Genomic DNA, 12,573 nt, shown 5'->3' on the forward strand with positions numbered 1-12,573 from the left:
GAGTTAGGGATATTTTATCCCTGCAGATAGGTTATTTTGTACACTTGAGAGCTTGAGGAAGCATTAGGCGGTGCAGTGTTATTATGTTACGTCACAATATTTGCAAACAAGGTTTTATAACTTATTGACTTGACTAATGCTCAAAACTTAATCAGGTATATTTACAGACAGATTCTATAAAGGAATTTTCTTGTGTAATCAAAATGATTCTTTCAAATTTATTTCTTTTTGTTCTGGCCGAGATAGTTCCCCGTGAGAGCTAAAAGTCTGTATCTTTGCCTGAGGTTTCTTGCTCGAACATGCGGGGATGCAATTTCAACAGTATAAGTTCCTGGAAACCAACCTTTCTCACCGTCTCTAATTCGTTCGCCGTGGTACCATCCTGAAATGTGTTACATTGTTATTTTACTTACTGTAAGTATATTGCATTCTGATGCGAATTCGAATCACAACTCTGGTGGGTGTGAGACACTTAGGTAGAAGGGGAAATTACAGTCAGCCAAAAAGCCAAGAGTAAACATTTTAAGCATTACTGATTCCGAAATAGTAGTGCTGGGCGTAAAGCAAAATGCTTGGTGACTATAAAACATGATAGTGATGTATGTACATACATGAAATGCAGATTAGTGGTAATTAATCTCATTAAAATATATAAATTGCATGCATTAAAAATGTACAAGTAAAATATTTAAATATTTATTTGGTCTAAAATACCAAATTAAATTTATTGTTAATGAACTATAATATAACATTTAAGTCTTATTTCAACAAAAGATTATACAATATTAAGCTCTAAGCATTAGTTGCTTTGTTATTTTGATGGAATAAGATAATTATTATCTAAGATTTATATTTATTGTTTAAACAAAATTGTAAATGCAAAATAAACGTAATAATTACATTTCATATAAAAAGTAATACATATAAAATAAATAAACTGTTGGAGTGCCTCAGTATCTGTTTATTAATAAATGTGTTTTGAATTGATTGGGTGAAATTATAATTATTTATATAATACATTCAAAATATATTTTATTAGGTAAGGTAGTGAAATAAAAAGAATTATTTTATAAATATATTTTACCCACTGACAACCACTAAACAGGCCAGTTTTTTTATAAAATCCAACAAAATATAACATTTAATTTATTAGTCCCAGAAAAACTCACTTTATGCGGGTTTTTGACTCCCCTTTATCCAAAAGAAGTATAGTATAAGTCTATGTAAGTATAAAATAAAGTCCCTTTTTATCCAATTGCATTTCAACAATAAAAAATGCCAATTGTAAAAAATTGATTGGTCAACTAATCCTTTTTATTTCACTTAAATTGTTAGCAGTAATTAATTTGATTCACATATTGTACTAATTATTTAAGTTATATTAGATTATAATATTAAAAATAACTTCTTATCTTGTCAAATTAGTTTTTGTTTAAGACTGATTATATCGTATATGATGTAGATTTTTTTTTAGGAGTAACTACATCCGAGGGCATTTCTTTTACTTAAAAACTACAATTAAATTTAAAATCTTAAGATGGTGATAAAAAAATTGATGAAATATTGTATATTCAATGAGATGTTGTAAATGGTATAAAAATGAGACAATGCTAATAAAAAATTTGGGGGTTTCAAGGGTGAAATAATAATAATAATAATTTTGTACTACATAAAAAGTATGCACTATTTTTTTGGTTAAAATATTTTTATTTGTTACAAAATAAGACATCAATTTTATGTTTGAATGATTTTGTAAAATATGCAGGTATCATAATATTACATGATACAATTTATTTTCTATTCAAATCCTGTTTGATCTTGAGGTAAACTTAGTAAATATTTTGAGATATTCAATAAGTAATAATTGACGGAATGTTTTTTTTTCATTTCTAAAACACCAGTTAATTAGGTGGAGTTTTATTAGATAGATTTCATGTGTTAATACAAATTTCGTGAAAATATGTGTTATTACCTCATAACAATGGGGTTCTAGAAAGAATTGTCAATAAAACATGAATTATTGTATTATTAAATAGTTTTTTTCAAAAAGCACTTGCAGCAAATAAATGTAATTATGTCTTGCACATTTATTATGTATTTTAAGAATGAAGAAAAAAACACAAAAGCGACAAACACTACATGGATTTTTGACTATGCATTCAATGGGTTCTACACCACTATGTTTATTAATATAATATAGTTAGTAAAAAAAGCAAATGAGGATGGCAAATGGTAGAGCATTCTTCAAAGAAATTTTAGACTGTTAGATAAAATTTTATATGTTAGATTTATTTTTAAAAAAGAACACTATTTTAGGGAAGTATTTCTCAGGCGAAGAAAAGTTATGTTTGTAAAGTTTAAAAAAATATTTCTATAAAAAACTAGTATTTTTCTTGTTTATTTAGTTTTAAACAAAACATTGATAATATTTTACTGACTTGTAGTGAAATATATCAGAAAATAGCAAAAATTAGGCTGAGAAATACCAATTTGATGATATGGGATTAAAATATGGATTAATTTGAATGATGATGAGCATGAGGTTACATGATGCACCAAATGATCTTAGAATAATACTAACCATCTGCCATCTTTTTATTAACATTGACAATGTCTCCCTTCTGCAGATTTAACTCGTCAGGTTGTGTGGACTGGTAATTGTACACAGCAGCAACTTGCGGACAATCCCAACCTTCGTAGACTGTCTCTTCTGGGTTGCTGGACGTTGGAGGTACACAAGCCTCCATCCAACGTTGTCTATCCGACTCTCTCACGCATGACAAGAGCTAAAAATATAACATTTTATTTTTCACATAATTAAATAACAGAAAATTCTGTAGAAAATTACAAAAATAAGATTTATGATAAATGAATTATGACATACATAATGCATGTCTTTTATTGAACCATCATTTGACTCATTTTGACTATTTTTTATGATGGCATTATGAATCGGGTTGTGGTCCCGTGGCTAGTGTTGCTTGATATTTTTTAATTTGCTAATAGTGGGTTATTTAAAACTCATTAAAAATTGATGGATGTCTCTGATAATCATGTTTAGGAAACCAATTTTTAGTTTCAATATGTATAGTTGTATACCATTTCCATAAAAATAATTATACATGTACTTGGATTTAACTGGACGATTTTCTGAGAGCCAAAGAAGTAAAAGTAAATAATATTTGTGTTTTTTTATTTATTTTTCAAACATATGACAAAAATAACACAAGATAAGTTGGTGATGATAATTAATGATATAGGTACATGTAAAATGATTAAATACAGAAACCGTTTAGTCTAAATTGCATAATTGATAAAAACTTTTAAAGTTTTCATAAAAAATATAAGATCATACCATTTCGACAGTTTTGTTTTCATAGTTTTCCAGCATTGTGAGTAATAATGTATATTTTCCAGCACTTTCTTTTACTGGAGACGGTCCCATCATATCGCTTGTAGTTATTTCGAGTAATGATCTTTTGCAGTAATCAACAACTACATACACATCCTCACTAAAAAATATATAATTAAAGAAATTATAAGATAAAACAAATATTTTTTTAAAGATATTTATAGGGTATTTTCACAAGTTGGGAGTGTTGTTTCACGTCAAAAAGACAATATTTAAAATTTAATGAGGATTTTTACGGATCTAATGATATAACTATCAATGTATTCATAACAAGTTTCATTGATAATTTTCGGGTTTAAAAATGAGCATATACAAAACGACTCGCAGTTGGCATAACTTCATTTTGATGTCACGCATCATGACCGCCGACTGCGCTTTTAATAAACACTTCTAATAAACATTGTGTATAAGTTTGGCGCTAAAACGTCATTCGTGCCGTTTTTCCCACAGGGCATGATAAGCCTCATTTTCGGGTAACTAAAAATATGCATACATATTTTAAACCCTCGTAAAAAAATATTGATACTGTTACCATTGTATTTTTTTGCTTATTTAAAAATAAAAAACAATTTTAAAACTTGAAAAGACCCTATTATTAATAGTGTACCTTTTTTTCTTTGTCACTATTAGAAGATCTGTAAATAAGAACAGATATAATGATATTTTTGTAACTTTTCTTCCAAACGTCAGCTTAGATTGATCTTCTCCTCTCCACACCAGGTGAGTAAGTTCTCCTGATCTGACAAGCCACCTCTGTGGTTCGTTACTATTTTTCTTATCATTTTTAGGCGAAATAATTGGTATTTCTTGAATGTGAGAAGGGAATTCAATTTGTGAGGAGATATTTTTGATTTCTTCCATACGTTCTACATTACGAGCACCTTCATTGCATTGCGACACAATCTAGAAAAAGTAATAAAAAAATAAAATATTACAAAAGTGCACACGCTATCTATTATTTGAAATAAATTAAAAAGATGATAATATTTTCTCTATAATGTAGATACATATTATATCTATGTACATATATAAAACACAAGAGCCTGACTCTTTTTTGGCAAGTTCAACCTGAATTGTTCTTTTTTTATTTCTTTATGTATGTTTTAATGTTAAATAAAGGTTTATTAATAAAAAAAACTAAGGGTATTAAAAGCAAAAAATATTCATTCCCTCGACAAAGTCTAATCCAATTTAAGAAAGCAGATGGGATGTCTAATCCTTAGGTAAATATCACTCAATCAAAGACATTTTGTACACATAAAATTTTGATAATAATAATTTATGATAAACATTAATCTAACTTTATTTTAAAGCTTTGATTACCTAGCATATTACATATGCATACATATGCATATACATATTTACATTATATTTCCAAAAATGGAAAAAATTCTTATGTATGAAGCCTATGTCAAATCTAAAATATGCAACAACTATGGGGAACAGAAAACCAAAATGACATAAACAGACTACAACGACAGCAAAATAAAATATTGACTCTAGAATATGACCTCCCTTATCTAACACCAACTAAAGAACTCGATAAAATGTATTTATAAGTTAGCCACTGATATCATTGTAGACAAAGAACTAAAGCTTGAAAAAAATTGTAATAAACATGGACATAATACAAAAATATCAGAACAATATCACATACATTCTAAAACATGGCAAGGACAATCGAGACTAATAAATCAGGGACTGAAATTATACAATAAACTACCAGACAAAACTAAACAAAAGACTCTGACAAACTTTTAAAAAGATATAAAAAATATTATTATCAACTACAGAGTATGAATAAAAAATTAAATATTATTTTTGTAAAATGAATGTAATAATCCGTAAAGGTTAATAAATAAATTTTCAAATAAAAAATTGAAAAAATAATTGGCTATTCACATATCACTACTACTGTATATGGTGTGCTTATATTTGACATATTATAGTAATAATTTTATTCTACTCGAATGAGGAAGTTCAGTGCTACAGCAAATGAGGAATTTCAGCCCTACGGGAAATTGGATACAAAAAATGATTTCTTGCGTGTGGTAAAAATTTGAGCATTAAATTGTATGGCAAAGTTTCTTGAAAATGTTTGAAAAAAACAATTTTAATAAAAACCAACAACTTTGAACGACGTCACTAGTTCTTCCGAATCAACCGATGGTAGAGTATTGTGATAGATTTTCGGTTTACAGGAAGTCAATTCACCAATCAGCAGAACTCATTGAAGTGAACTTGTGAGTTCACACGCGGAGTAATTTCAAAACTACTAAACTTTAAAAAATCATAACACTGATAATATGATACATTAAAATATATTTTTTTTTAAATTGCCCTAGTTTAATGGTCTATTAACAAATAAAAAAAAACTACTGAACTTCCTCAGCGCTGTGTCTACATTTAGATGAAAAAATGTGCTTTATCTATAGCCATCTGTAAGGCTTTATCCCACTGATTTGATCAGTGACATATATTCTTTTGCACTTTTGACAACATACCTTTATATTTTTAGCAGTTGAATATGTGATTAAGCTGTATATTAAATATTATGTTTAATGACAACTTACATTATTTAATGTTGCCAGTGCATCTAAACAGGGTTGATATTCATCATCCAGAGCATTTAATTTCTTAAGAACAGCATCCAATAGAAGTGGTAATCGTGTGGCCCTTTGCATTGGTAGCATCAAGAAAGAATTCAAACAGAGACATTGACAAATTGGCTGGGATTCTATTTGATTCAAAATCTCATTGAATTTCGGGTCCAGCTTCAATTTCTTTAATGTTTTTACAATGAAAACTTGACTCTCGCAATATTTTACATATACGTGAAAATTCTTTTTTGCGTGGGTTTTCACAATTTCGCACAACCCCCGTAGAAGTATGTTTTCTTGCCAGCATTGTTCTAGATCAGCTAAGAGCTGTTCAGAACATCGTTTTACTGGAAATTAAAAAAAAAAACATTTAACAACAATACTAGTATATTATTAAAAATAATACATATTTATAAATAAATACCTGGTGGTATATTTCCAAATAAGATATTTTTATCAGTTTTAGAGATAATTCTTTCGTCTCCAAATGCAGGATGAGATATAAAGATAGATTCGAGAACAGTCAGCGAATTTAAATATGATGCTTCACTCGATATTATTTCAAACATGGCTTCTTGTAACTTTTTCTGGTTTGGAGTTAATGTACCTGAAGGAAGTCAAAATTTAAAGTTAATATGAGAAAAATGATATCTGAAAAGAGAATTTTGTCAATTTAAGACCTTAAAACTATAGAAAATGCCAACTCAGATTAAAAATAGTAACCAGTATATTACATATGTTTTAAAGAAAATAATAATAATGGTTTATTAACAAAAATTACAATTTCTTTTTCTACTACAGACATACTTAGGTAATATATTTCTCTGGATTATGTCTAGTCTGCCTAACTAGGTACAACCTGTTTTAAGGCAGACATTTTTATGCAAAAATAAACAATCACATGACTACCTACTAGTTAATTTATTATAAAGTTATACAATATATATACCATTTATTATTTTAGAAGATTTTTTAGTAAGTTTTCCGATTTTTCTCTACCTAAATCCAGTAACCATTTTATTACAAATTTGTTTAATAGAATTCGGGTCATGGTTTTGTAATGTTCGGGTAACATATTGAATATTTTGGGGTCCAGAAACCTGAAATTTCTTTGCCCGAATTCAGAATTTGTGGTAGACCCCATGACCCATCCTTTAGTTTGACTTCTAGTAGTGTAGGAGTGTTCTTTTTGGGATTTGGTAGAATAATTTACTTTCACAAACATAATTATTTTAGATATGTGGTAATGTTTGGTATATGTTGCATAACAGTAAGAAAATCGTGTGGAAAAATAGATGGGTACAGTAAGTAGCAACTTACTCAAGATTGCCGAGTTGATGACTTCAGGTATTTCACACCAAAGTGTACGGGAGGGGCCTTTCTGTGGACTCACAAGAGTCATGGCTGATGGTCTCTGGACAGGGTTACCATTCTTAGTTCCTTCTTTAAAATTGGCAATTTCTTCATATCCGTCAGAATCAGAATAGTTGCTGATTTCATGGCATACAGACTAAAAATAAAATAGTTACACAGGGTAAAGAACAAGTGAACCCTAAATTTTATTTTAATGTATTAGAAATATCTTCATGCATAAAAGTAAGATAATCAGTTTTCTGCCTTAGGTGCCAATCTAGGATAGTATAACAAAACACCCAGTCCAACTGGAAAATCTAACTGGGGAACATAGTGATATATTTTTATTCTGATTGTAGAAAATGAAGTAATAAATTTGAGATAGATCCCTGTCCTGAGTGTCCAGTAGTGTTGATACCGAAGAGTTTTGGGGGTAAACATCCCAATTCGCAACAACTTGATTCCAAATTGTAAACTACTATGTATTTTATTTTATTTTTAAATTAGGGTAGCAATCGTCTTTTATTGTGTTTATAAAATCTGAAATATTTTTATTTGCTTTTTAAACAAAGATTTAATACCATTTATGAAGACATCTCAGTTTTTGAAGATTTGTAGTTACCAATTTCTGCCAGAAACCTGACGAAATATAGTTAGCATTTGATGATGGAATAGTATTCAAAATATTTTTAAAACTATTAGGATACAGGATACTTATTTGATATGTAAATGAGTTGGCCTCCAGTTTACCTCTATTTTGGCGGCATCATAGAATTGATAGAGTGGTTCCTGGTTGAACATTCCCAGCGGGGGGAGTAGAGTATCAGGTAGGCTTGGAGCTGTAGTGGAACATGTCCCTCCCCCACTCAACGTGCTGCTAGCTCCGCTACTTGTAGAGATATTCCCTATTTGATATAGGCCCACTTCTGCGTACCTAGAAAGAAAAATAAAATTATCATAGATATACGACATCAACAGTTTAAATAACAATATACTTCCATTGAATAAACTTTTGTTTAACAAAGTTCTCCAAATTTTTTTTAAAAATAATAAATTATGTTTACATTTTTGTGGAATGTTGAATACTGTATAAACAATGACCAATTTTTATAAGTTAAATACTTTTGCAATTTTGATATTAGATGATATTCATAGGATGATAATTATTAACATAATAATACATTGAATAAAAATAAAACCAATCACATACCAAGATGTACTTGATGTTCTTTCTTTTGGATTTCCATTTGACTCAGGCTTGTATTGTTCATTAGCTTTGAATAGACCACATTCGGCATACCATGATGTAGTGTTTGAAGAACGTTTGTCCTTTTTACTCCCAGATAATCTTTTAACGTCTCCTGTTAAATAAAGACCGTACAAATATTTCATTAAAAAAGGTTTTTGGCAATAAGTTCACCATTATAGTGCTAAAATTTAATGTTGTACATAAAAAAATATATATATTAAAATAAATAAGTACCTGCAAGAACTGGTGACACATTGTCCGGTGGGGGCGGTGGAGGTCCATTTGGCCGAATACTCGGAGATTTGGGATTATTATTCTTGTTAGAAATGACAGGAGACATTCTTTTTATTATTCCAGGAACCAGCGGAACACTGGTATCATTCACTTGATTTAAATTTGTTTGCACAGGAGGTTCGGGTAGAGGTTTCTTATTATGTTTTCTTGTTGGTGCAACTGGCTGAGATTCTTCTTTAGCAGTTTCCATTTCCCCTGAATCGTTGCTAAATAAATTTGAAAAAAAAATAGTTGTTAATTTGTATGTATTGTTTTGTTTTGTACGACTGTGTTAAATACATTAAAAAAATAAAAATAGTATTTTTTTTTAAAAACACTTACTTTTTGGATTCTGATGAATCACTTAGAAGATCATTCAGGTAAAATGTAGAGTTCATTACAGATAATGACTGTGATCTAGATTTATTATCATCTATCACGGATGAGTTACGTTTGAATTTAGACTTAAATGATAAATATGATTTTCTAGAGAGAGTAGTGCTGTCTTTATCAGTTTTGGAATTATTATTTTGAGAGTCTTGCGTCTCGATACTAGTGTTTGATATATTAGAGTACATCTGTTCGGATTTTGATTTGTGTTCGGCTAATTCCAAATTCAATTGCGAAGCGCTACTTAAATTAATATTAGACAAAGCGTTCCTAACGGGGAATTGGGTAGATTTAATATCTCCAACGGGAGAATGTTGGCTCTTCATTGTTTTCAGTGGTTTATCAACACTGACTTCGTGTTTTGACTGGAAGAATACATTATTTTGACTAGGTGAATCAGGTAAGGTTTTGACAATGATTTCTTTAGATTTCTTGCTCTTTTCTTCAACACCTTGCTTTATTTTAAAATTATCTTTTTCGTCAGAAGTAAAAGTACTTTTGTTTCCATTATCTGAAATGAAGAAGAAAAAACATTTTTGTGAGTCTAGAAATCTAAGGAGGAAGTTCAGTGGTTTAAAAAAAAAAAATATTTGTTAATAGACTATTAAACTAAGCCAATTTTTATTTTTATGTATAGTGTTATCAGCACTATGATTTTTTCAAGTTTTGTATTTCTGAAATTACTCCATGTGTGACGTCTCAAGTTCTTTTCCGCTTCTTCTCAGTCAGTTCTGCAAATTGGTCCGTTGACGGTAAGTAAACTGGAAATCTTGCACAACTCTCTTATCATTTGTTGATTCATATGAACCAGCGACGTCGTTCAAAGTAGTTCAATTTTATTTAAATATTTGAAAATATTTTTTTCATACATTTTCAAGAAACTTTGCCATATAATTATTATAAAACATTTTTCGTATCGAGCAAAGAGTTGTCATTTTGTTGATATTACATATGAATACCTGAATGTTTTTTTCTTGTGCTTTTTGTAAAGTTGAATTTCAACTCCCGCATTTTTTTTCCAGCAGCTGATGCAAAACGAGTAAGAGTATAAATATTACTGGATGTCGGGGGTTCAGGAAGCTGCGTATTGTCGATGTCGCCCTGAAAATACAATTAATTTTAGCAAAAGAAAAATACTCCATAAGTAGCTGTACTCTGTTATTCAACAACATAATCTTCTTTGTTATTAATATTTTATCATGGCAATAATTGTACAGGAAAAATAAAGACATTATATGCTAATAGAGAAATGCATTAGAGAAAGTATCTCATAGTGAAACGTTGCATGATAGACAGAATAATGGATTAGATAAAAGTAATAAATTATCATAGAAAGACAATATCCACATACAAATTACCAGTAATGATACCTTTTGACATATTTTACACCCTTTTAGATTATTTAATCCAGATATAGATTTAATCCCATAGATAAATAAACACAACATCCAATATTTTATGTCCAATGTAGATTGCTATGATGATTATTTTTCTTATTCTTAGAGGTGGGGGTCAGTGCTATTCAAGCTCTTGACGTCACTGCAACTTGTGAAGATCTATTTTGTTGGGTCCCCGTGAATAGTTCTCGCCCTCCGAGCCTGGGTCTATAAAGAACCCGGCTACTGTGTGGAAGGCGAGAGTTTACATTTTGTTAAATCTCTCCCTCCAAGCCCAGATATGTAAAGTATCGGGCTATTAGGTAGGGGGCAAGCTCTTAAATATCCTCAGATTTAACCAGTGGTCCCCCGAAGATGAGGCTCCTTTTGTGATGTAAAGCATCACATTCATATAGGATGTGTATAAGTATTTCCTCATCTGCACTGCAGAACCTACATCTAGAAGTTTCGGAAAGGTTCATTTTAGCATGTTTGTTTAATCTGCAGTGCCCTGGGCGGGCTCTAGTGATAACCCTCACTTGATTTCGGCTGAGCTTTATTAGGTCGAAGGCAAACCTTTACGAGTACCCTTTGCTATGATGATAGTTGTATTTCAAAATAAAGTATTTTTGAAAACATGAACTTTTTCACTATCTACTTAATTGGTAGGTACTAGGCACCTACTTTGGTAACGTGTGTAAGTATAAAGTATTAAATTTTTATTTTATTTATTTCTTTGGTTATTATTAAAATTCTCTTCATCTTAGTCGTTTGCTCTTGGCAGAGCAGTCGTGGTCACATTGGCAGGAGGGACGCTCGTTGTTACGATCCGCTTCCACCCGCTTCTATCTTCAGCGCTTTTGGAGGGCTCCTGAAGAGGGACGCCAGTTGCTTCTGTTACCAAGTCTGTCTATCTGGTAGGACTTCTTCCACGAGATCGAGTTCCCTCTACTCATGCTTGTACCACTAATCTTTCCATCTTGTCTCTTCGTCTCGTAACTTGGCCGAAGTTCCCGAGAACACGGATTTGTACAGTTGAAGGAAAATGTTGTTCAATACCCAGTTCTCGGATTATAGAGACATAAGTCCTATGGGGTGTCCATGGTATCCGCAGCATTCGACGCCAGAACCACATTTCAAAAGCCTCTACCTTTCTTCGTTCTCTTTCTTTTAGGGTCCACGTTTCTGCGGCGCACAAAAATATAGGAAAAAAAAACGCTTTTTGACCATTTTTATTTTGGTAGATTTGGTGATACTACGTTGTGGCCAAACTTTTTTCAATTTCTCCATCGCAGAGCTAGCCATGCCATTTCGTCTCTTGATTTCAGCAACGTACCCTTCTCTGTTTACTATCATTGACCCCAGACCTTGCGATTTTAAATTTGAGTTATTTCCGGTCTATTCTCATTTCTCCGGTCAATTATCATCATTTTGGTTTTTTCCCTGTAGATTTATTATTATACTGTAATCAAATTTAGAATATTCTGAAAATCTGTGACTTATTCATATATTATGCAGCCTCCGTGGTGTAGTATTCAAGACGCTTGACTCACGCACGGAAGGTTCCGGGTTCGATTCCCAGTGAGAACACAAAAAAAAATTAAAATGTGATTTTTCTCAAGCATGGGTGTTCTGTGATTGGGCCTCCTGTCCTGTTGTGGTGCAAAAAAAAAAAAATTTACTCTAACTTTTCAATTGATAAAATAAATATTTCAAACACACTTACAAAAAAAAAACCCGTCACAGAATCAACAGTCTAAAAGTATCTCCTTATATGGAACATAATCATGTGTATTGATTGATTAATGAATTTAATAAACTAGTTTATTAAATTCATTAATCAATCAAATTCATTAAGTGGAAAAGAAAAGAGACCAATTTTTTTTTTGTGTTAGACACATTCTGATCAAAGTTTGGTAA

General features: G+C 30.7%; 1 protein-coding gene and 1 long non-coding RNA gene across 7 annotated transcripts in view; one reads left to right on the plus strand and one right to left on the minus strand.

Annotated features, from left to right (window-relative positions):
- Positions 1-217: 217 nt before the first annotated feature.
- Exn (Ephexin) overlaps positions 218-12,573 on the minus strand; it is a 94,815-nt gene continuing 82,459 nt past the window's right edge. For all 6 annotated transcript variants that reach the window (XM_088229333.1, XM_088229332.1, XM_088229334.1 and 3 more), the window contains 12 exons: positions 10,237-10,378; positions 9,230-9,788; positions 8,849-9,114; positions 8,576-8,726; positions 8,116-8,299; positions 7,333-7,522; positions 6,437-6,619; positions 5,986-6,359; positions 4,020-4,315; positions 3,356-3,512; positions 2,582-2,786; positions 218-382 (listed from right to left, as the gene is read on the minus strand). In XM_088229333.1, the coding sequence (XP_088085459.1) occupies positions 219-382; positions 2,582-2,786; positions 3,356-3,512; positions 4,020-4,315; positions 5,986-6,359; positions 6,437-6,619; positions 7,333-7,522; positions 8,116-8,299; positions 8,576-8,726; positions 8,849-9,114; positions 9,230-9,788; positions 10,237-10,378 (2,871 nt within the window). In that variant the 3' untranslated portion in view covers position 218. The remainder of the gene's footprint in view (positions 383-2,581; positions 2,787-3,355; positions 3,513-4,019; positions 4,316-5,985; positions 6,360-6,436; positions 6,620-7,332; positions 7,523-8,115; positions 8,300-8,575; positions 8,727-8,848; positions 9,115-9,229; positions 9,789-10,236; positions 10,379-12,573) is intronic.
- Positions 285-3,361, plus strand: LOC148279827 (uncharacterized). Its single transcript, XR_015822771.1, has 2 exons — positions 285-414; positions 2,628-3,361. It is a non-coding gene; the product is annotated as an uncharacterized LOC148279827 (long non-coding RNA).

Source organism: Micrasema longulum, unplaced genomic scaffold (assembly GCF_059751315.1).
Source record: "Micrasema longulum isolate JH-2025_06_02 unplaced genomic scaffold, ASM5975131v1 h1tg000663l, whole genome shotgun sequence".
Classification (NCBI taxonomy): Eukaryota; Metazoa; Arthropoda; class Insecta; order Trichoptera; family Brachycentridae; genus Micrasema; species Micrasema longulum.